The sequence below is a fragment of the Dryobates pubescens genome, chromosome 15 (genome assembly GCF_014839835.1).
Source record: "Dryobates pubescens isolate bDryPub1 chromosome 15, bDryPub1.pri, whole genome shotgun sequence".
Lineage (NCBI taxonomy): Eukaryota > Metazoa > Chordata > Aves > Piciformes > Picidae > Dryobates > Dryobates pubescens.
In genome coordinates, this window is record NC_071626.1 from 26,997,588 (window position 1) to 27,021,731 (window position 24,144).

Sequence of the window (24,144 nt, forward strand, 5' to 3'; positions counted from 1 at the left end):
CCCCTGGCTCTCTACAGCTGCCTGCAAGGTCTCTTCTCACAGGTAATTAGTGATAGAACAAGAGGGAACAGCCTCAAGCTGCAGCAGGGCAGGGTTAGACTGGGCAGTAGGAAGAATTTATTCCCAGCAAGAGTGGTCAGGGATTGGAATGTACTGCCCAGGGAGGTGGTGGAGTGCCCAAGCCTGGATGCTTTTAAAGGTGGTTTGGCTGTGGTGCTTGGGTCTATGGTTTAGGGGTGAACCTTGCAGAGCAGGGTTCTCTAACTTGAGAGTCTTTTCCAACCTGAGTGTTTCTGTGATTCTGTGATGCTAATATCCAGAGGACAATGCATTCACCTTAGCATAGACCAGATCACTTCTTTCCGGTGTCAGCTTCTTTCCACTTGAATTAAAAAGAGCTTCGGACCAAACTTAAGCTTATGACTGAAGGTTGTTATAATTGGCACTGTCCCCTAAGATGCAACTCTCTTACTCTTGGTCTTTTCCCAGCCTTGTCACAGGAAGGGAGGTATGAACCCTTCCCAGAGTGAAAGCTGTGTGTGTTTTGTAGCTCCCCATTGGACGTCAGTGTGTGAGTCACTACCGAAGGCTGGGCCGTCACTGTGTGTTCTCCCATGAAGAGCTGATCTTCAAGATGGCTGCAGATCCAGAGTGCCTGGATGTTGGGCTGGCTGCCATGGTCTGCAAGGAGATGACTCTAATGATAGAGGAAGAAACACGGCTGAGGGAGTCTGTGGTACAGATGGTGAGACAACTCTTACTTGGCTCTCCAAAGAGCTTTTGCCTCACCCTGCCCTCACCTGAACTAGAGTTACTTAGCAAGCCTGATTGTTTGTTGTTGTTGTTAGGGAGTGTTGATGTCTGAAGAAGAGGTGTTTGAGCTGGTCCCAGACGATGAGCGGCAGTGCACAGCGTGCAGAACCACGTGCTTCTTGTCAGCTCTTACATGCTCCTGTAATCCTGAGCGTCTGGTATGCTTGTACCATCCATCTGATTTATGTCCATGTCCCATGCAGAAGAAGTGTCTAAGGTACACAGAATTTTAACCCCTCCCTCTCACTTTTCTTCTGTATCCAATAGTTTGCTGAAAACCAGTGACCAAATGCAGCATTTGGCCACAGTTCACTCTTAAGGAGTCTTTTCATCCTCTTTGCTTGTTTTTTGCTTCCAAGGCAGCAGGTATTACACATGTTCTGTCTGTCTTTGGTTGGAGCTAGAAAAAACCAGTCTAAGCAATATTCTGGCTTTTGTCTGGGCTTTAATACCCTTTGTGTTTTCTTTCCCTGTCTCCAGGTACCGCTATCCACTGGAAGATCTTCCTTCTTTGCTGTATGGAGTGAAAGTTAGAGCACAGTCTTACGACACTTGGGTCAGTAGGGTTACAGAGGCTCTGTCTGCCAACCTCAACCACAAGAAAGGTCAGACTTCTATCACTTCATAGTAGGATGTTCTGAAACACCTGCATGTGTTCTGTGTTCTCAGTTCATTAGAGAAACACCATGGGCTGCATGGAGGGAAAAAGAAGTTAGCTGGAGAGACACCATGGGCTGCATGGAGGGAAAAAGAAGTTAGCTGGAGAGACACCATGGGCTGCATGGAGGGAAAAAGAAGTTAGCTGGAGAGACACCATGGGCTGCATGGAGGGAAAAAGAAGTTAGCTGGAGAGACACCATGGGCTGCATGGAGGGAAAAAGAAGTTAGCTGGAGAGACACCATGGGCTGCATGGAGGGAAAAAGAAGTTAGCTGGAGAGACACCCTGGGCTGCATGGAGGGAAAAAGAAGTTAGCTGATCTGAGAATATAATGCAACTCATCCTTGTGATTTTCAAATGGAACTAGGTTGTTGGAAGCTAGATTGAATGCTTTTGAAGCAGTCTAAAATCTTTTTTGGTTTTGCATACAAATGATTTTTGTACTGTTATTACAGATGTGATTGAGCTGAGAGTGATGTTGGAGGATGCTGAAGACAGGAAGTATCCGGAGAATGATCTGTTCCGCAGGCTCAGGGATGCTGTGAAAGAAGCAGAGACCTGCGCTTCGGTAGCACAGCTGCTTCTGAGCAAGAAGCAGAAGCACAGGTAGGACAGGCATTTTTCCCACAGCTGCTCCTGGTCTGTTTTGTTATTTGATTGGGCCATGACGTTAGAATGCTGAAGTCTCCATGTCTGCTAACGTTTCCAGTGTTCCCTGTCCTTAGTGCTGGGACTCACTGAGAGATGAGGGGGTCACAGTGGCACGAAGGCTTGGGTGAAATGTGTTAAGCATGCTATTGTCAGCTGACTCTTATGTAATTCAGTGTGAAATCCTTTGGAGAAGTTTTTGGTTGCTGTTCAAGAAAGACAGCTGTAGGAAAAAATGTAGTAAAAGTAAGCCTTAATATAAATGTTTGTTATTTTACATAACATGGCTTAAAGCTATGGAGAGAAAATCTCTGACAAGATTGGATTGCAAAGCAAGTTGCTTGAAAAATAGGAAATTCCTATTTAAGGCTGGTGAGGCAAGTGCAGTTTTATCTTCTGGTACAGCATTTCTCAGAAATACTTTTGCCAGCTGTTCTCAAGCTGCAGAATGTGTTGTGGTGCTGGTGGAGTTAGTGGGACATGCAGAGGAAATGCATGTTGCCATCCTTGACTGGGACAAAAGGATCTTGGGGATCAGAGCATAGTTTGAGGCAGTCTTTCACTTCTTGAGAAAGGTCCATGGGAGGCAGTGATGTGTGGTTGAAAAGTAGTGGCCTGCCTCAGAGGTTTCTGGCAGCTCAGCCTGCCATGGTTCTCTGTGTTGCCAGCAGTCTGCTGCTGGTGTCCCCTGGTTTGCTGTTAGGAGCCTTCAGCAACGTGTGCTTCCTTCTTGCCTGTGCATTCTGGGAACTGGACAAAAGTTCCATAGGAAATAAGGGCAATGAAGTTGGTGAAGGAGCTGCAGAGTAAGTCTTCTGAGGAGGGGCTGAGGGAAAGTCTGAAAGAGTCTGGAAAAGAGGAGGCTGAGGAGGGTAGGCCTTGCTGCTCTCCACAACTACTGGAAATGAGGTTGCAGTGGTCGCTTCTCTCTAGTATCAAGTGACAGAATGAGAGGAAATGAGAGAGAGCTCAGATTGGTGTTAGGATAAAAGTCTTTACCAAAAGAGTGGTCAGGGATTGGAACAGGCTGCCCAGGTGGAGTCACCGTCCCTGGAGGTGTTCAGGAAATGCGTAGACACGGCACTTTGGATACGGTTTAATGGTCACAGCGGTGTTGATGGTTGGACTCTGAGCTGGGAAGTCTTTTCCAGCTGAAAACATTCTGTGATTCTGTGCTAATTTGACCATAATTCATCTGCCAATGGTTGTACGGCAAACTTCAAACTTCATAGCTTGCATTTCTGCTGTGATTTGGTTTTGTAGTTGGTGTGGTGGTGCTTTGTTGGTTTTTGAGTTGTGTGGTTTGGGTCTTTTGTTTGGTTGTTCTCCCCCCAGGTGTAGTTTTTTGTGTGTAACCTTCAGGGGGTAGAAGTAAATACCTTGTTAATTGTAATCTGCTGCTTGGGTATCCAGAGCATAACACAGCTCATAGCTGCTTAATTTGAGCACTAAAATGTTAGAATTACACCACAGCTGCATGTGTAATGCCTGGTGGAATTGAGAAGCTATTATAAAATAGAGGAGCATTTTGACTGTATTTGAAGGGAAAAGAAGGCTCTCCTGTTTGATTTTCATTGCTCATAGCATCCCACTGCCAGAGGCATGGTCACTTCAAACTGGTCTGGAGGAAGCAGTGCTACAGGGGTTGCATTGCCTTATTCCTAGTGAAGCTTAGTTTTATTAGTAGCTCCCAGACATTTGTGGTCTGTTGCAGCTTCCTTCTCCTGCTGTTGGAGTGTCAACCTTCTCAAAACAGACTTGCCTTCAGTTAATTATTTGGTGGGTTTCCAGCATTAGCCCCAGCAGCAGAAAGGGTAGAAACATTTGATGGCTTTCAGTGGTGCATCTGATCTAAAGCTGAGAGAATTCCCTGGGGTGAAACCCGTGACCTGTGTATACATCTGAGAGCTGTTGTGTGCTGAAGAGCAGGGTTACAAAACTGAGCTTTGAGAAGGGTTTTGGGTTTTTTGAAACCTCTTTGGTGAACAAGCTTAGGAAATGTAAAGAGAGAGGTCATGCTGAGCTGCTGCTTTCCCATTTCACAGTGAATACATTGAGAAGGATCACATTTACACAGGGGAAAAGGTTATTAAAAAGGCAAATTAAAAATGGGTGCTCAAACAGAACAAAGTGTGAGAGATTAAAGCAGCAGTAAACTCCTGGTCAAATGAAGCAAAAGAGTCTCTATTCCTTATGCATCTGATTATAGGTAGACCAGAAAAATAGGCATAATGTAGCTGTTCCAGTCTGCTGCTGTTCCCCACTGTTGAATAGTGTGAGTTTCCATAGGGCAGGGATAGTTCTGTCATTTTTGTGCAGCATCTTCTGCTGTTGGATGAGGGACAGAGCTGCAGTGAGATGTTTCAGTGAGCCCTTCAGCAGTGGTATCCTTTGGAACACCAGCACTCTGCTCAGCAGCACTGGAGGCACAGCAGGCCCAGCCGCTGCTCCTCTCTGCGTGGCAAGTCACGGCCTGCACCCTCTGATAGGACAAGGGGCAGTGGATAGAAACTACAGCACAGGAGGTTCCAACTCAGCATGAGCAAGAACTTCTTTACTGTAAGTGTTCCAGAGTACTGGAGCAGGCTGCCCAGAAAGGTTGTGGAATCTCCTTCTCTGGAGATGTTCCAGCCCTGCCTGGATGTGTTCAAGTGCCACCTGTGCTGGTCCTGCTCTGGCAGGGGGCTGGACTCGAAGATCTCCAGAGGTCACTTCCAACCCCTCTTTGAGCCTGTGCAGTGTGTCACTGAAGTGCTTTACTGCATTCAGTAGGCATGTGTGACTGGGTTTGAGTGATATTTAATGGAAGTGCCTTTGCAGAATGGGCCTTACTCACTATCAGTCCTCTGTTAGAAGGCTGGTTTTGGAAGATCTCTGGCTACAAGAGAGGGTGCTCTAAAAAAGACTTCTTTTTAGAGCTTGTTGCTGTTATGTATCTCAGACTCCTGGCCAGTGCCTGTCACAGCCATCAAGTTCTTGAGCTGCCTAAAGCAGGCTTTTTGGGGCTGTGTTCTTTTGGAAGAAACTACATGAAAGTCATCCAGACACTCCCACTTTTGAGGAGTGGGGTAAATTCTCTTGAAGATGCCTGGAGGAATGACACCAAATTTAGTGTTCAAGGTTTTGGAATTGTTGGAGAGGTTGAGGGATTTTTGATTGCTCAAGTGATAAATTGTTATTTTTGTTGGTAACTTCTCATACACCTTGATAGCTTTCTGTCACTGAGAGTAAGTCTAGGGACCATCATCTCAGCTAATACTGGTAATTATGTCCATTCCCACAGCAGACAGAGCCAAGATAGCGGAAGGACACGCACCAAGCTGACAATGGAGGAGCTTAAAGCCTTTGTGCAGCAGCTGTTCAGCTTGCCCTGCATTATCAGCCAGGCCCGACAAGTAAAGGTAAGTTTGCATCAGCTCTTTGGCTATTGCCATTCTCCTTACATAGGGTTGGTTGGGTTTTGTTTGTGTGGGTGTTTTTAGCAGATAAAGTTAGCTGGTGTAAAGGATGAAAGGCGTTTTCCTTTAAGAATCAGTCCTGCACTGGCTGAGATGGATTGAAGGGGATGCTTCGTTTGGAGCTTCCAGTATGCAGCGTAGGGCTGGTTTGCAATGGTGTCTGTGGCCTCAAGAAAGGAAATAGAGGACTTTGGATGGATCCAGCTCAGTGTCCCCCTGATCCATCCCACTGGATAATGTTGCTGCTATGAAAGTTTTGCTGATGCTGTGTTGCTCTCTGGCCATGATGGAATGGTTGCATATAATCCCTGCTCCTTTGCAAGTACATCTCTGGGGTGGGAAACAGTGGTCTTTGTGCTCCTGTGCTGAACGTGTAGAGCTTCATTATGGATATCTGCTGCTTTCCCAGATGTTCTGTAGTGTTCCCTCTGGCATGTCTCCATGTCAAGAGGATTTGGTAGCCCTTGTGCAGCAGTCAGGCAGTGGCAGGCTGCATTTAGGCGAATGAGGAGAGCACTCCACATGGTTATGTGTACACTTCTTCAGGTGCTTGATGTAATGGGCATTGTCAGATGTGCTGCTCTCACTGTAGCTAAAACAAGATCCTACTCACCATCACTGTCCAGCTGGCCAAGTTTTACCTCTCTGAGCCAATCACAGAATCAGCCAGGTTGGAAAAGATCTCAGAGATTATCAAGGCCAACCTATCACCCAGCACCATCTAATCAACTAAATGGTGCAGCTCAAGACTGTCCTCTTGTTCTGGTGCTGGTTGCCTGGGAGAAGAGACCAACCCCCACCTGGCTACAACCACCTTTCAGGGAGTAGTAGAGAGCAAGAAGGTCACCCCTGAGCCTCCTCTTCTCCAGGCTAAGCAACCCCAGCTCCGCCAGCCTTGTTGCCCTTCTCTGGACACATTCCATCATCTCAACATCTTTCTTAAACTGAGGATCCCAGAACTGGACACAGGACTCAAGGTGTGGCCTAAGCAGTGCTGAGTGTAGGGCAGAATGACCTCCCTGCTCCTGCTGGCCACACTATTCCTGATGCAGGCCAGGATGCCATTGGCCTTCTTGGCCACCTGGGCACACTGCTGGCTCATTACTGTTACTCCAGCATGATTAATGCTGTCTATAGTGGTGGAATTTCTGGTTAAATCCTAGCCTTTAGGTGTTTTCACAGGAACTTCTGAAGGGTATATTGGTGTGCTTCTGTAGAGGAGAAGGAAAGCAGTGCCACATTGGCACTTGTGCTGTGAATACTTCTCAGCCCTGCTTTCTAGGGTCCAGCCCTCTTCATCTGTATTCCTGGCCAGCGTATCTTGTCCTTTATAGAGTTCTTTGCACCTGTCTTTGAATAAATCTAGACTAAGCAGTAATGAAGATGATAGTGATTGCCCTGGCTGCTGTTACCATTTGTCACTCTGGCAGCCTGTCTCACAGCAAGGGTTCTGAGCAGCAATCTTCAATTTCTTTCTCTGTCACTGGTGATGAAATGTTAAAGACTGCTTTGCCTATTAATCAGCTTCTGGAAAACTCATTCAAGAAGCATCCTTAATAAGGATTTTTCACCTGGAGAAATGGTTCTTGAGGTGTATGTTAACCATTTCTTAACACAGGTGTTCTCTGTTGGTACAGAATGTTCTGGAGTGCTAGACTGAGGACCCAAAGTTCTAAATGCTCCCTTGGGTACATCTTTGGCTACATAACCACATCCAGCTGGCGGCCAGTCACCAGTGGCGTCCCCCAGGGATCAGTGCTGGGCCCCATCCTCTTTAATAGCTTCATTGATGATCTGGATGAGGGGATTGAGTCAGTCATCAGCAAGTTTGCAGATGACACCAAGCTCGGAGCAGATGTTGGTCAGTTAGAGGGTAGAAAGGCTCTGCAGAGGGACCTTGACCAACTGGACAGATGGGCAGAGTCTAATGGCATGGCATTTAACAAGTCCAAGTGCTGCACTTTGGCCACAGCAACCCCATGCAGAGCTACAGGCTGGGGTCAGAGTGGCTGAGAGCTGCCAAACAGAGAGGGACCTGGGGGTGCTGATTGACAGCCACCTAAACATGAGCCAGCAGTGTGCCCAGGTGGCCAAGAAGGCCAGTGGTATCCTGGCCTGCATCAGGAACAGTGTGGCCAGCAGGAGCAGGGAGGTCATTGTGCCCTGTACTCTGCATTGGTTAGGCCACACCTTGAGTCCTGTGTCCAGTTCTGGGCCTCTCAGTTTAGGAAGGACATTGAGAGACTTGAAGGTGTCCAGAGAAGGGCAACAAGGCTGGGGAGAGGCCTTGAGCACAGCCCTGTGAGGAGAGGCTGAGGGAGCTGGGGTTGCTTAGCCTGGAGAAGAAGAGGCTCAGGGGTGACCTCATCGAACTCTACAACTACCTGAAAGGTGGTTGTAGCCAGGAAGGGGTTGGTCTCTTCTCCCAGGCAACCAGCATCAGAACAAGGAGACACAGTCTCCAGCTGTGCCAAGGGAAGTTTAGGCTGGAGGTGAGGAGAAAGTTCTTCACCGAGCGAGTCGTTCGTCATTGGAATGTGCTGCCCAGGGAGGTGGTGGAGTCGCCGTCCCTGGAGGTGTTCAAGAGGGGATTGGATGTGGCACTTGGTGCCATGGTCTAGTCATGAGGTCTGTGGTGCCAGGTTGGACTCAATGATCTTTGAGGTCTCTTCCAACCTTGGCAATACTGTGATAACCAAACATAGTTTGGTTTGAGAAGGCCTCTTTTCCCTCAGTGTTTACTAGTCTCAGTTAAGTCCTTCTGCCATCATCAATTCTGTATTAACTCTACTGTGGTGCTTCAGCATTGGTAGCACAGAGACTTCGCATTGCACTTCCTTCTTGCCTTTATGATACTGGCATATTTTGGCTGGAGAAAAGAACCTTCAGAGAACTAGAGTAAGACTCCATAATGCAGATTTTTCCAGATCTGTTGATGCTAACCTTTATCCTTCACAGTTCTCCTTCCTTGTGTTTCCCAGCAGCTAATACTGAAAAATGTGCTACTGGCCTTGGATGGCAGGGGGATTTCCTTCATTTTGCTCACATGCAAACTGAACATTTACTGATTCATGGTGCTCGATCCTTCTCTGTTTCTGTCTGTTGATAGGCCTGTAGGAGTGTTCTCAAGGGAGTTTTTGTTTCTGTTTATTTAAACGTGACTCTAATTAAGACATAATTTGTAAATGACAGAACTGCAGGCAGACAAGAAACTCCGAGAAGTCTGCAGTGGTATTTTCAACTAAATAGTATCGCCTAGCTGGGCGCTGTCTCTCGCCTAGCCCAGCACACGGGCACTCTGTCTTGCCTAGCCGGGCGCAGGGGCGCTCTGTCTCGCCTAGCCGGGCACTCTGTCTCGCCTAGCTGGGCGCAGGGGCGCTCTGTCTCGCCTAGCTGGGCGCAGGGGCGCTCTGTATCTCCTAGCTGGGCGCTCTGTCTTGCCTAGCCGGGCGCAGGGGCGCTCTGTCTCGCCTAGCTGGGCGCTCTGTCTTGCCTAGCTGGGCGCAGGGGCGCTCTGTCTCGCCTAGCCGGGCGCTCTGTCTCGCCTAGCCGGGCGCTCTGTCTCGCCTAGCCGGGCGCAGGGGCGCTCTGTCTCGCCTAGCCGGGCGCAGGGGCGCTCTGTCTCGCCTAGCCCGGCGCTCTGTCTCGCCTAGCCCGGCGCAGGGGCGCTCTGTCTCGCCTAGCCGGGCGCAGCGCCTCTCTGTCTCGCCTAGCCGGGCGCAGGGGCGCTCTGTCTCGCCTAGCTGGGCGCAGGGGCGCTCTGTCTCGCCTAGCTGGGTGCAGGGGCGCTCTGTCTCGCCTAGCTGGGTGCAGGGGCGCTCTGTCTCGCCTAGCCAGGCGCTCTGTCTCGCCTAGCCGGGCGCAGGGGCGCTCTGTCTCGCCTAGCCCGGCGCAGGGGCGCTCTGTCTCGCCTAGCCGGGCGCTCTGTCTCGCCTAGCCCGGCACACGGGCACTGTCTCGCCTAGCCCGGCGCTCTGTCTCGCCTAGCCCGGCGCAGGGGCGCTCTGTCTCACCTAGCCGGGCGCAGGGGCGCTCTGTCTCGCCTAGCCCGGCGCTCTGTCTCGCCTAGCCCGGCGCAGGGGCGCTCTGTCTCGCCTAGCCCGGCGCAGGGGCGCTCTGTCTCACCTAGCCGGGCGCAGGGGCGCTCTGTCTCGCCTAGCCCGGCGCTCTGTCTCGCCTAGCCCGGCGCAGGGGCGCTCTGTCTCGCCTAGCCGGGCGCAGGGGCGCTCTGTCTCGCCTAGCCCGGCGCAGGGGCGCTCTCTCTCGCCTAGCCCGGCGCAGGGGCGCTCTCTCTCGCCTAGCCCGGCGCTCTCTCCCCTAGCCCAGTGCAGGGGCGCTCTGTCTCGCCTAGCCCGGCGCAGGGGCGCTCTCTCTCGCCTAGCCGGGCGCAGGGGCGCTCTCTCTCGCCTAGCTGGGCGCACAGGTGCTGTCTCTGGCCTAGCCAGGCACTCTGTCTCGCCTAGCTGGGCGCACGGGTGCTGTCTCTGGCCTAGCCAGGCACTCTGTCTCGCCTAGCTGGGCGCACGGGTGCTGTCTCTCGCCTAGCCCAACTCTCCTTCCCTCAGCTCCCAGGCTTAGGAGAATGGTTTTGTTAAGCTGTGCATGTTCTTGCAGCTTGACCCTAATCACTAGCCAAGGAAGTGAACGTTATCATTGGGCTGGTTGCAGACTGCAGTGGTCCAGTTTGTGAATGCAGTTAGCTAATGGTCATTCATGCCTAAGCACGCCCAGGGTTTGAATGCAGTTATCCATCATCATGAGCAGCGCAATAGTTGTCAGGTGGGGTGATGAGTGCTTTCCAACACAAAAGGCATGATTTGTTGTTGTTGTTGTTAATAAACTGTAATATATCCCTGCTGCCTGTCTGCAGCATGCTGCATGTTCCCTAAATCAAATTATTTATGATGTGGATCTGTTCTTCTTTGTAAATGCTGCTGGTTTCCCATCCGTCAGGGCAAGCAGCATCAGACAAACAGAGCAGTCAGCTGAGGGTTAGGAAGTGCGTGTTTTGCTCCTCCTTGTGTCATGGTCTAGCTAGCACAAATCCTTGTAAGAGGCTCATGAGTGAATCAGTGAAGTATTCTGGTTGAATGTCCTTGAATGGATCTCCTGCAGAGATTCCTTCCTGACTGTTTGCTGTCTTGGATTTTTATTTGTCCTTACAGAGCCAAAACATGAGGGTAAGGACAACTGCAGCAGTGCAGTTGGATTTCTCTGACATTGCCTTCTTTCATTAGAGGGTTTGGCATTTCCATTTCTTCCCTTTGTGCAGCAAAACCCTTTTGTGTCTCAGCAATGGGCCTGCTCCAGCATCATTATTGTGGTGGTCTTTTGTACTCTGTGTCCTCATACAACTCTGGCTCCTTCTTTCTTCTCAGCATGTTGTGCTGGGTTTTACCAGCACTGCTCTAATGCCTCTGACACTGGATTGAAAGGATCATCTCTTTGCAGAAGTCTCCCCATGCTATCTTATAATTAATGTTGACTGGGAAGTGCTTAATACTCTGTTTTGTTGGAGTCAGTTTCAGCTGTAATATTTCAAGTGTAGAGTCTGATGTAAGTAATGTGCCCAGTCTATGAAACATTAGGCCACCAGTTGAGTTTAGATACTCTGTGTCAGACTTGATGGCGTGTGCCAGTTGGCTGGCATCACCTGTGGAGGCTCTGACTGATTATTTGATGATCACATAAAAATTCACAGCTAGCTGAGCCCTCAGTCACTTTTCCCTTTGGATGGTCTGAAGGATTTTTCTTAATTGCTTTGTGCTGTATGTTGCTGCAGAATCTGCTTGATGACGTGGAAGAATTTCATGAGCGTGCTCAAGAAGCGATGATGGACGAGATCCCAGACTCCTCCAAGCTGCAGGAGCTGATAGACATGGGCTCTGGCCTTTATGTAGAGCTTCCTGAACTGCCAAGGCTGAAGCAGGAACTGCAGCAGGCAAGGTGGCTGGATGAGGTGAGGTCTACCCTCTTGGATCCCCAGAGGGTCACCCTGGATGTGATGAAGAAGCTGATTGACTCTGGTGTGGGCTTGGCACCACACCACGCTGTAGAGAAAGCCATGGCTGAGCTGCAGGAGCTGCTAACAGTCTCGGAGAGGTGGGAGGAGAAGGCCAAGGTCTGCCTGCAGGCCAGGTGAGTGTTCCTTTCCAAACTGTTCTTCTAGGTCAACCTTCTGGGATCCTTGGCTTCTTTTGAGGACCATGGTGAAAAAGTAGGGAATTGGAGGCTGTAGTGCATTCTGGTTTGGTTGTGTTTTACCTCCCAGCAGTCTGACTGCTTGAGAGCTGGGTTTGAGCTTATTGATGCAGAAGAGTTGATTCCTTCTAATGCTGCACAGTGGCAGCAGGCTGTGAGTGTTGCTGCTGCCTTTGCTGTTCTTCCCCCTCCACAAAAACCACCAAATGTCTTACACAAGACAGCTCCTTTGATATTGAGGGGTTCAGAAGCTGTGCCCTTTTGAACTTGGTTGTGCAAAGTCCTTCAGATTTGTTACCTCGGGTAGCCAGTAGCACCCTCCACGAATGGAGCCCTGGTACGCTGCACTGCGGTGTAGTGATAAAGGTGCATCAGCAGGCTGTCAAATGTATGCCTTCAGCTGAGTGCCATTTTGAGAGGAGGCTGGAACTGGGTTTTTCTTACTCTAGACCTCGCCAAAGTATGATGGCTCTGGAGGGCATCGTCAGTGAAGCCAAGAACATCCCTGCTTACCTGCCCAATGTGCTGGCGCTGAAAGAAGCCCTGCAGCGGGCTAGAGACTGGACTGCCAAAGTGGAGGCCATCCAGGTAGGGGATGTAGCAGGGGCTGGAGTCTTCTGCTTGCATCATTTTATTCAGACATGTTCTTCATTCCTAGCTCCTCTGCTTCCAGAGGTGACCTGAAGGGAAGCTGTGCTGTAGCTGTTAGGTGTGCTTACCAAAGCTCACCTGCTTCAGTTCCATGTTCCTCTTGTGCTGCTGTTTCCCTGTTGGCTATTCGATTTCCATTTCCCTTCCTCCTTAGGCATTTCATGGGGAATGTAAGATCTGACAGATTCATCATGATACATCTCAGAGGGGTTTTGGTATTGAGACTGTTCTGCTGTATTCCACTGTCAGTGGAAATACTTAGCTGCAGCAGAGGATGTTTTGCTCACGGGATTTCAGTTTTGGAACTGGCTATGGAAATGATTCTTTTTGGGTGTTTGGGTTTTGTTTGCTGGTTTGGGTTTGGTTTGGTTTTCCCCCAAGTGGTGTAATATTTAATGGCACTGATGGCCAGAGTTGTCTGTCTGAAGTAGCTGAAGTTAGAACATTGGTTCAGTCATCACCTGTGCTGCAGCTGGTGTTCTTATATCAGGCATTTGCTGGGAATTGAAGTGAGAATCCCAGCTGGTTTCACATCAGCCCTTGTACAGCTCTCAGATACAGTAGCTTGCTGTTCAAGCAGACAGGACTTTAGACAACTGACTAGAAATGGGATGTTGTCATGTTACCTGAGCCAGCTGGCCCTGCCAGAATGATTGTTACAACAAACACTGCATGAGGTACATCATAAAACTGTTAAGACTGAAGCATCGCTCTCCTGCCATTTCCTGTGCACCTCTGGTTCAGTCAGTGACAGAATTGTGTATAGCTTAAAATAGAGGTGGCCACTGACAGCAGGGTGAAATCAGTGCCTTGTTGAAATTTCTTTCCCCAGAATGGGAACAACTATGCCTACCTGGAGCAGCTGGAGAGCTTGTCTGCCAAGGGCCGGCCCATCCCGGTGCGCCTGGACGCCCTGCCCCAGCTGGAGTCCCAGGTGGCTGCTGCACGTGCCTGGAGGGAGCGCACAGGAAGGACCTTCCTGAAGAAGAACTCCAGTTACAGTCTGCTGCAGGTGAGCAGCCAGGACTCCTGTGGCTCTCGATGGCCCTCTGCAGTCTGGCAGATTACAGCTCCTTTTGATAAGAGAATGTCAGGAAAAATCCCACAGCACTTCAGCTGGAACAGACCTCTGAGCTCATCAAGCCCAGCCTATAATCTGACACCACCACATCAACCAGACCATGGCACTGAGTGCCACATCCAATCTTGCCTTAAACACCTCCAGGGATGGTGACTCCACCACCTCCATTCCAGTCTCTAATTCCCCTTGCCATGAGGAAGTTCTTCCTAACATCTAACCTAAACCTCCCCTGGCACAGCTTCAGGCCGTGCCCTCTCCTCTTGTCACAAGGTGCCTGGGAGAAGAGCCTGACTCCCACCTTACTAAACCTTCCCTTCAGGTAGTTGTAGAGTGTGATAAGGTCCCCCCTGAGTCTCTTCAGGCTAAACACCCCCAGCTCCCTCAGCCTCTCCTCATGGGACTTTCCCTCCAGTCAGTTTGGTTAGTCTTGGCTTAGGGAGAGACTAACTTCAGCTGTTACTGTTGAAGAAGCAGATGGAAACTCTCCTTTTTGGGAAAGAAAAAAGATATTTTTGTGTGTGTAAGTGTAGAACTGTAGGCCTGAGTAGATGCTGGCTTCAACTGATGGATGTTCACCTTGTTCCACTTCTTAAATTGTAAGAAAAGAGATGATTTTGCTTGTAGTTGAACAGCTTCTACGTCAGCTGCTGCTTATTTCACTTGGATGGATATAGTCATTGGCATCACAAAACCAATTTGTGTGAAGATTTATCATAGCTCCCTGTTTCTGTCTGGAAGGCAGGAGGGAGATGTGGTGCTTTGGAACAGTCCTGTGAGCAAAGCCAGGTATCAAAATGGGAATATTTATTACTTACAAATAAAATAGAGGAAGAAGGAAAAGAAAAAGGGGAGGGAGAGAGAGGGGGGAGAGAGAGAGAGTGGAGGAAAAGACAGAGTGGGAAAGATGGAGAGATAATTACCACCCCAAGGTCCTTCTTTGGCATCAGGGCTAGGGGAACATGTTCCTGAGCTGCTGAAGATAGTGTTCTGCTGTCACTCTGGCTGATGTTCCTCCAGCTTGTGATGTCCTTCCTGGATGGCATTACAGGGCCAGGGACACCTCACTGGATCAGGTTGCTCAGAGCCACATCCAGCCTGGCCTTAAAAACCTCCAGGGATGAGGCTTCTACCACCTCCCTGGGCAACCTGTGCCAGTGTTTCACCACCACCCTTATGGGGAAGAATTTCTTCCATTCTTCCAGCTTGTGATGTCCCAGGTGACATTCCCCCTCACTGGCATAGCTCAGGGCTTTTGTACTATTCCTGGTTCATTCAGTGTAGCTCCACCCAGCCCACACCTGTGTCACATTACAATGCATGTGTGACTTCCAGGTGCCTCCCAGTGGGCTTCCAGGGCTCAGCAGCGAGTGACCTCTGCCTCTCTTGGCTGTCCAGCACCCCACACCCCCTGGGCAGTGGTGGCAGAGCTGGCACATGAGGACAGTCCTTCAGGAGGATCTTATCTTTGTTGGGACGCTTCTCACATTCCTTATGTAACCCTCAGGTTCACAAGGTGGTTTTCATGTTCAGGACAGGATCCCCACAGTACTTGCCAAGCTTTGCTTTTGTAGGGCAAGCAATGCCAGCTCTCCCCAGGCTGCCTTTTCCATAGTCTCATTGCTATTCTTTGTGGCTCATCTTTGCTTTTAGTGTGACCCCCAAAGCCAGGCAGAATCCTCTCCCTGTGGCTTCCCCAGTGCCTTGTGAAGTGCAATCACTGTATCTGTCTCTCCCAGGGGATGCTGTTGTTTAATGTTTCCCAATGGGATGTGCCCCTATTGCAGCAGCATTGCACTGGTGTCTGTTCAGTTTATGATGCACAGCATCTCCAAATATTTGTCATTGTATTTTCACTCCCAACTAGTCATTAATCACAGAATGTTAGAGGTTGGAAAGGACCTCCAGAGATCATCCAGTGCAACCCCCCTGCCAAAAGCAGCATCACCCAGGGTAGCCTGCACAGGAATGCATCCAGGTGGGGTTGGAAAGTCTCCAGAAGAGACTCCACAACCTCTCTGGGCAGCCTGTTCCAGGGCTCTGGCACCCTCACACCAAAGAGATTTCTCCTCATGTTGAGCTGAAACCTTCTCTGTTCAAGTTTGTATCCATTGGTCCTTGTCTCATTGCTGTGCACCACCCAAAAGAGCTTGGCCCCCTCCACTTGACACCCACCCCTCAGCTATTGATAGGCATTGATCAGATCCCCTCTCAGCCTTCTCTTCTCCAGCCTAAACAGCCCCAGGGCTCTCAGTCTCTCTTCACAGGGGAGATGCTCAAGACCCCTAAGCATCCTCCTGGCTCTCTGTTGGACTCTCTCCAGCAGGTCTCTGTCTCTTGAACTGGGGAGCCCCAAACTGAACTCAGTATTGCAGGTGTGGTGTCAGCAGGGCAGAGTAGAGGGGGAGAAGAACCTCCCCAGCCCTGCTGGCCACACTTTTCTTGCTGCCCCCCAGGATCCCATTGGCTCTCTTGGCTGCAAGGGCACATTGCTGTCCCATGCAGAACTTGCTGTTCTGGTTTTGCATTTGATACCTTCAGGGCAGCAGTCAGTTTGAGTTTACAATTAAATTCAGAAGAGGAATAGATTAATTTTTTAAACTGAAGAATGGCTTTCAACTTTGCTTAGAACTTATTTTTTGTGCTGGAAAGTGCTTTGCAGCCTCCCATATTAAAAGACTCAGAGCATATTTTCTTTAGTTGTGTTTCAGCCAGCAAATCAGAGGGAGGCCTAACGAATCTGACATCCTGGTTGGAGTCTGTTACAGACCACCCAACCAGGATGAGGAGGCTGACAAAATATTCTATAAGCAATTGGAGGCTGTCTCAAGATCATCAGATCTTGTCCTTGTGGGTGACTTCAACCTGCCAGATATCTGCTGGGAACTTAATTCAGCAGAGAGGAGGCAGTCCAGGAGGTTCCTGGAGCGAATAGAGGACAGCTTCCTGCTGCAGCTGTTAAGTGAGCCTAGCAGGGGCCAGGCTCTGCTTGACCTGCTGCTCTCCAATAGGGAAGGGCTGGGGGGAGAGGTGACCGTGGGAGGCTGCCCAGGGTGCAGTGACCACGAGATAGTGAAGTTTTCAATATGTAGGGAGATAGGGAGGAGCACCAACAGAACCTTCACCTTGGACTGCAGGAGGGCAAACTGCAGCCTCTTTAAGAAACTCCTTATTGGACCTGGAGGGGAACACTGTGACTAAAGATGAGGCAAAGGCTGAGGTCCCGAAACCTTCTTTGCCTCAATGTTTAACAGCAAGGCAGGAGGAGTTCAGGACAAGTGGCCTCCTGAGCTGGGTGATGGGGTCAGGGAGCAGTGTGATGCCCCAGAAATCCATGAGGAATTAGTTGGGGACCTGCTGAGCCACTTGGACACTCACAAGTCCATGGGACCGGATGGGATCCATCCTAGGGTGCTGAGAGAGCTGGCAGATGAGCTGCCAAGCCGCTCTCCATCATTTTCCTCCAGCCCTGGCTCACTGGAGAGGTCCCAGATGACTGAAACTGGCCAATGTGGTCCCCATCCACAAGAAGGGTTGGATGGAGGAACCTGGAAACTCCAGGCCTGGCAGCCTGACCTCAGTGCCAGGGAAAGTGATGGAGCAGATTATCCTGGGGGCAATAACTGTGCCCCTGAAGGATGGCCAAGGGCTCAGGTCCAGCCAACATGGATTTAGGAAGGGCAGGTCCTGCCTCTCCAACCTGATCTCCTTCCATGATCAGGTGACTGTCTGCTGGCCATGGGGAGGCCTGTGGATGTGGTCTGCCTGGACTTCAGCAAGACCTTTGACACCGTCCCCCACAGCAAACTGCTGTCTAAGCTGTCAGCTCATGGCTTGGACAGCAGCTCTCTGAGCTGGGTTAGGAACTGGCTGGAGGCCAAGCCCAGAGAGTGGTGGTGAATGGTGCCACATCCAGCTGGAGGCCAGGCACCAGTGGTGTCCCCCAGGGATCAGTGCTGGGCCCCATCCTCTTTAACATCTTCATTGATGATCTGGATGAGGGGATTGAGTCAGTCATCAGCAAATTTGCAGATGACACCAAGCTCGGAGCAGATGTTGGTCAGTTAGAGGGCAGAAGGGCTCTGCAGAGGGACCTAGACCAACTGGACAGATGGGCAGAGGCCAACAGGATGGCATTTAACAAATCCAAGTGCCAGGGGCTGCACTTTGGCCACAGCAACCCCATGCAGAGCTACAGGCTGGGGTCAGAGTGGCTGGAGAGCAGCCAGGCAGAGAGGGACCTGGGGGTGCTGATTGACAGCCACCTAAACATGAGCCAGCAATGTGCCCAGGTGGCCAAGAAGGCCAATGGCATCCTGGCCTGCATTAGGAACAGTGTGGCCAGCAGGAGCAGGGAAGTCATTGTGCCATTGTGCCCCTGTACTCTGCACTGGTTAGGCCACACCTTGAGTCCTGTGTCCAGTTCTGGGCCCCTCAGTTTAAGAAGGACATTGAGACACTTGAAGGTGTCCAGAGAAGGGCAACAAGGCTGGGGAGAGGCCTTGAGCACAGCCCTGTGAGGAGAGGCTGAGGGAGCTGGGGTGATGCTGTGAAATTGCTGTTGTAGATAGGAAATGATGGCAGATCATTCAGGCTTACAGTTGGTGAAGGCACTTGAAGTGAATCCTCAAATTACAGACACTGGACTGTACACTATTCCAGTTAGGTAGATGGAGGAGAGCTTCATCTGGATAGGTTTTGAAATTTAATACTGAAAAATACTGGCTTTCAAGCTGACCTTTTCTCACCCCTGTGGTGCTGGTTACATGCAACCCCCCCAGGCTTGAAATACTTACATGGTTTTCTCTTTGACCCTCTTCCTCCAGTGACTGACAGCTGTCAAAGGTGCTAGATTGCTGACTATTTGTTGCTCTGTTGTAATTCCTTTATCAGATGCTCTCATGTATGTCCCTGATAGTGTAATGTTACCAATCAGCTCTTTTTTCTCTCCTTGGCTCTGGCTGTCTGTGTTTTCTTGGTGTTTACAGGTCCTGAGCCCTCGGACTGACATTGGTGTTTATGGGAGCAGCAAGAACAGGCGGAAGAGGGTGAAGGAGTTGATGGAGAAGGAAAAGGAGAAAGATCTTGACCTGGAATCCCTAAGTGAACTGGAGGATGGGCTGGAGGAGGCCAGGGACACTGCAGCTGTGGTAAGGACCCATGAAAGGTAGTGTCTTGTGATATGTGGGTTTAGCTTGTCTTTAACTTGTCTCTAATAGAAATCTTATGGAAGAATTCCTAAATGCATCTCCCTGAAACAAATGTCTCATCATAGGGTGTTTGACACAGGAATATAGTTCAGCTTTAAAGGCAGGGAAGGTAGAGTCTAAGTGCCTGTATTTAGTTTGTATTTAGCCCTGTATAAGATGTAACTGGTTTTGGGTTAATATCTTTGTCTGCTTATCTAATATTAGTAACATTTACTGAAATCCCATCAAAATAATGTGGGGTGAGGTGCAGCTCCACCTTAAACAGCACCTGTTTGGTTAGATCAGTTCTGGGCACTGCTGTAAGTACTTGGTCATGGAAACTGGGCTGGAGGCAATGTTTGTTGTTGGGAGGACACTGATGCAGCCTATCAGCAGTTGCTGTCATCTGATTGCCCTTTCTCCAGGACACAGGAAATAAATGCATCCTCATAAAGGTGGCACATACATAGTGTGTTGTACTTGAGTGTGCCTTGTTACAGCTCATGGAGTGGGGCACTGAGCAGCGCTAGCTGCTTCAGCAGATATGTGGTCACTCGGATGCTCCTTGTGCTGAGTCTGCTTTCAGGCAGCGCTCAGCTGTGCTGTCTGGGTAGTTAAATGGATGGAACCAGTTCTGACTTCTTTCCTGGAATCAGAACCCCTTAGGACAGGTTTACTTAGGAACTTCAGAAACTTTGTGGACATGGAGAACTTTACATAGAATTTCTGTTGGAAAGACTCAGGGGAGTACAACTACCTGAAGGGAAGCTGTGGTCAGGTAGGGGTCAGGCTCTGTTCCCAGGCAACTTGTGACAAGCTGTGCAAGGGGAGGTTTAGGTTGGATGTTAGAAAGCACTTCCTGATGGCAAGGGGAATTAGAGACTGGAATGGACTGCCAGTGGTGGTGGAGTTGCTGTCCCTGGAGGTGTTTAAAGCAAGACTGGATGTTGCACTCAGTGCCATGGTCTGGTTGGTGTGGGGGGGTTAGGTCATAAGCTGGGCTTGATGAGCTCAGAGGTCTGTTCCAGCCTCAGCAATTCTGTGACTATATAAGTAATAAGTAATTGTGGGCAAGGTATCTTAGCTAAAGCTTTACTTAGCTCACACAATTCCTAAACTTTGGGGTACTTTAACTGGGAAGGTGCTTGGTAGAGGTGGCTTGTTTTCCTTTTCCTGTTTTGCTAATAAAATGCTGTTTCTCTTAGTGTTTTGTCACGGTCATGGCGTGTTTTGTCTTTGCTGGGCAGGTGGCTGTGTTCAAGGAGCGGGAACAGAAGGAGATTGAAGCCATGCACGCGCTCAGGGCAGCTAACCTGGCCAAGATGACCATGGTGGATCGGATCGAGGAGGTCAAGTTCTGTATCTGCCGCAAAACGGCCAGCGGGTTCATGCTGCAGTGCGAGCTGTGCAAGGACTGGTTCCACAGCGGCTGCGTGCCCCTGCCCAAGACCACTGCCCAGAAGAAAGGCTCCAGCTGGCAGGCCAAGGAGGTGAAGTTCCTGTGCCCGCTTTGCATGCGGTCCCGGAGGCCGCGGCTGGAGACCATCCTGTCCCTGCTGGTGTCCCTGCAGAAGCTGCCGGTGCGGCTGCCCGAGGGGGAGGCGCTGCAGTGCCTGACCGAGCGCGCCATGAGCTGGCAGGACCGCGCGCGGCAGGCGCTGGCCACCGAGGAGCTCTCCTCGGCTCTGGCCAAGCTCTCCGTGCTCAGCCAGCGCATGGTGGAGCAGGCGGCGCGCGAGAAGACGGAGAAGATCATCAGTGCAGAGCTGCAGAAAGCAGCAGCAAACCCAGACCTGCAGGTGGGCACGGCCTGGGGATACCTCGCTCCTTGTCCTGCAGTGGGTCGGAATGCCTCACCCTTCCTGGAGACCTGCGGGGCAGAGGGGAGGGCGGTTCAGTGCTGAGCATCGGGCATTCCAAGAGGAGCTAGTTCAGTGCTTGTCAGGCTGTGGTTGCCTTCAGTCCATTAGCAGTCTGTTCCAGCAACAGGCCTGTTCCTTTGTGCTCACTGTCAGTAGCAACTGTTGAGGGTGCTGGTGAGAACCATCCTTCAGAGGTGTAACAGCCGGCTAAGGGCCTGAAGATGTGTGAAGCAGTAGCTGCTCTGGGGTCTGAATGCCATTGCCCTCTTGACATACTTAAAGGGCTCAATATTTCTCGTGGGTTGTCATTCTCAGTGGCTTGGTTCCTGGTTGGTAAATTTCAGTGAGGATAACAGGCAGACACTGGTGTTGTGGTGGCTGACCTCTTCCTCTTGAGATTTAGGTCAGTAATGGGATGTAGTGAAGAGGTTTGTAGAACCACAGGCTGTCATTTGGTAGCACTGAAGAGCAGCATCTAGATCTTTCTAGTCACTATTATTCATAAACAGGGAAATAAAATGTAACCTTTTACTTGGGTATTGCCCTGCTTTTCTGCACAGCTTACTGCAGCAAGGCTTTTCTGCCACTACTCAGCTGTCCTCAGGCCAAGAATACTGATAATCTCTGAGCATTTTCCAGTGATGCCTTCAGGAAACAAGGGTATAAAAGATGGTACATCATGTGTGCACCATGAGTGCAGAGCAGGGCAAGGAAGCTGTGAAGAATAAATCTGATGGAGAGTGACTGAAGGAGCTGGGGATGGTTAATGTGAAACAGAGGAGGCTGAGGGGAGACCTCCTGGCTCTCTACAGCTGCCTGAAAGGAGGTTGTGGAGAGGTTGGTGCTGGTCACTTCTCCCAGGTAATTAGTGATAGAACAAGAGGGAACAGCCTCAAGCTGCAGCAGGGCAGGGTTAGACTGGGCAGTAGGAAGAATTTGTTCCCAGCAAGAGTGGTCAGTCCTTGGAATGTGCTGCCCAGGGAGGTGGTGGAGTCCCCAAGCCTGGCTGTGTTTCAAGGTGTTTTGGCTGTGGTGCTTGGAGCTATGGTTTAGGGGTGAGCCTTATAGAGTAGGGTTCTGGGTTGGACTTGGTGATCCTGAGGGGCTTTTCCAACCTGAATGTTTCTGTGATTCTGTATGAATTTGTTCTGCTCTTCTTGTGAACTGTGTAACTGAATCCCTGGCTCTCTAAGGGTCCATGGTCTCTGTATTTCCAAACCCTCCCTCTTTGCTTTGCCACTGACTCAGCTTTTGAAGTCAAATGGTCTGAAAGTGTTGTTATTTCTTTCCCCACATTCCACTTTTCTTTTAGGGACACTTAACGAGTTTCCAGCAGTCAGCCTTTAACAGAGTGATAGGCAGTGTGTCCTCATCCCCTCAGCAGACCTTGGATTATGATGATGAAGAGACAGACTCTGACGAAGACATCAGGGAGACCTATGGCTACGACATCAAGGTAAGGAGTCTGTGTGGCTCCTGCCCGTGCAATTAATCCAGAGCACCTCTTGATTAAGCAGTTTGCTTCAGAGTATTTTTCATATCTCAAGCTATCTCTGTGCATTCTGCTTGGGCTCCTGTTGCAGTAGTACCTTGTGGTTTTATCTTGGCATCTCAGCTCAGTTTTGTGGTGTTTATATTCAAAACTTCCCCATGTCCTGTGACCAGGTTTTCACAAGGTGCTTTTTAGTGCTATGGAAAATGATACCCTGCTGGTATTCGTATTTATGCTGCCATGGAGGATAAATGTTGTCCTTCTGCCCCATTCAGAGATCTAATGAATCATAAATACAATGAAGTGTCTACTTGGAGAGTTGTTACAGCAGTTTCTTTTTCCCTGGTAACTGCATGCCCTGTGAGAAGTTAGCAGAGCTGCTTTCATGTTTCCAAGCCTTTCTCTTTGTTCAAACCTCAAGGGAAGTAGGTACATCTGTTCAGCTTCAGGGGTGTGGAAATGCTCAGATCTGGATACCTGGATTGTGTTGTAAAAGTACTGTGTGCATTCAGTTCCTCAACTGTGACTGCAGTTAGAGCACTTTAATGAGAGAGGAGCTGTCATGAGAAAAGGCAATCATCGAGGTAGCTGAGTGTTTCCCATCTCATGTTTCACCTGGAAGCTTCTGAAATGTCCTTTGGATAGAAGTAGAGGAAAAAGCACTGCCCCTCTTGCTTCATGTGCAGTGCATTCTTTTTAGCCACTGTGTTCTATTTGCTCTAAAGGAGGCTAACTTAAAAGACAGTGTGGGGAGACCTAATAGCAGCCTGCCAGTACCTGAAGGGGGCTACAAAAGGCTGCAGAGAGACTGTTTGCAAAGGCCTGCAGGGACAGGACCAGGGGCAGTGGCTTCAAACTAGAGCAGAGCAGATTGAGATTGGATGCTCTGCGGCATGAGGGTGGTGAAGCACTGGAAGCGGTTGCCCAGGGAGGTGGTTGAGGCCCTATCCCTGGAGATACTCAAGGTGAGGCTGGACAGGGCTCTGGGCATCCTGATCTAGTTGAGGATATTCCTGCTGAGTGCGGGGGGTTGGACTGGATGGCCTTTGGAGGTCACTTCCAACAGAGACCATTCTGTGGTTCTATGTAATTTTTTTCTGAGCAGATGTTCTGGTTTATAAAGGAACAACAAATTTTCCAGGTATGATTTGCCTCAGGCTCGTATTTGTAGTATTGTTTCTAAGCAACTTCATGCAGATCCATTTATCTTACAGTCCCATGTGAAATGCCAGCAAGAGCAAATTTGAGTTGGATGTTGCAGCTTTTCATCAAACTGGGTTTTTTTTCTCTGTGTGTGTGTGTATAGAATACATAGAATACATAGAATAAAGCAGGTTGGAAGAGACCCTCAAGATCATTGGGTCCAACCCATCAACCAATCCAACACCACCTAAACAACTAACCCATGGCACCAAGCACCCCATCAAGTCTCCTCCTGAACACCTCCAATGATGGTGACTCCACCACCTCCCTGGGCAGCCCATTCCAATGGGCAATCACTCTCTCTGGGTAGAACTTCTTCCTCACATCCAACCTAAACCTCCCCTGGCGCAGCCTGAGACTGTGTCCTCTTGTTCTGGGGCTGGGTGCCTGGGAGAAGAGACCAACCCCTTCCTGGCTACAACCTCCCTTCAGGTAGTTGTAGAGAGCAATAAGGTCACCCCTGAGCCTCCTCTTCTCCAGGCTAAGCAACCCCAGCTCCCTCAGCCTCTCCTCACAGGGCTGTGCTCCAAGCCCCTCACCAACTTTGTTGCCCTTCTCTGGACTCGTTCCAGCAAGTCAACCTCCTTCCTAAACTGAGGGGCCCAGAACTGGACACAGGACTCAAGGTGTGGCCTAACCAGTGCAGTGTACAGGGGCAGAATGACCTCCCTGCTCCTGCTGGCCACACTGTTCCTGAGGCAGGCCAGGATGCTATTGGCCCTCCTGGCTGCCTGGGCACACTGCAGGCTCATGTTCAGCCTACCATCGACCAGCACCCCCAGGTCCCTCTCTGCCTGGCTGCTCTCAGCCACTCTGACCCCAGCCTGTAGCACTGCCTGGGGTTGCTGTGGCCAAAGTGCAGCACCTGGCACTTGGATGTGTTCAATCTC

The 24,144-nt window shown here is 50.1% G+C and overlaps 1 protein-coding gene across 1 annotated transcript in view; it reads left to right on the forward strand.

Moving 5' to 3' along the window:
• Positions 1-24,144, forward strand: part of KDM5A (lysine demethylase 5A) — a 67,166-nt gene that overhangs the window by 32,561 nt on the left and 10,461 nt on the right. Inside the window, exons 14-24 of the mRNA XM_054167933.1 lie at positions 551-745; positions 849-1,030; positions 1,294-1,418; positions 1,928-2,078; positions 5,407-5,521; positions 11,361-11,716; positions 12,229-12,367; positions 13,263-13,442; positions 18,497-18,658; positions 19,945-20,496; positions 21,872-22,015. Coding sequence (XP_054023908.1) covers positions 551-745; positions 849-1,030; positions 1,294-1,418; positions 1,928-2,078; positions 5,407-5,521; positions 11,361-11,716; positions 12,229-12,367; positions 13,263-13,442; positions 18,497-18,658; positions 19,945-20,496; positions 21,872-22,015 — 2,301 coding nt within the window. The remainder of the gene's footprint in view (positions 1-550; positions 746-848; positions 1,031-1,293; positions 1,419-1,927; positions 2,079-5,406; positions 5,522-11,360; positions 11,717-12,228; positions 12,368-13,262; positions 13,443-18,496; positions 18,659-19,944; positions 20,497-21,871; positions 22,016-24,144) is intronic.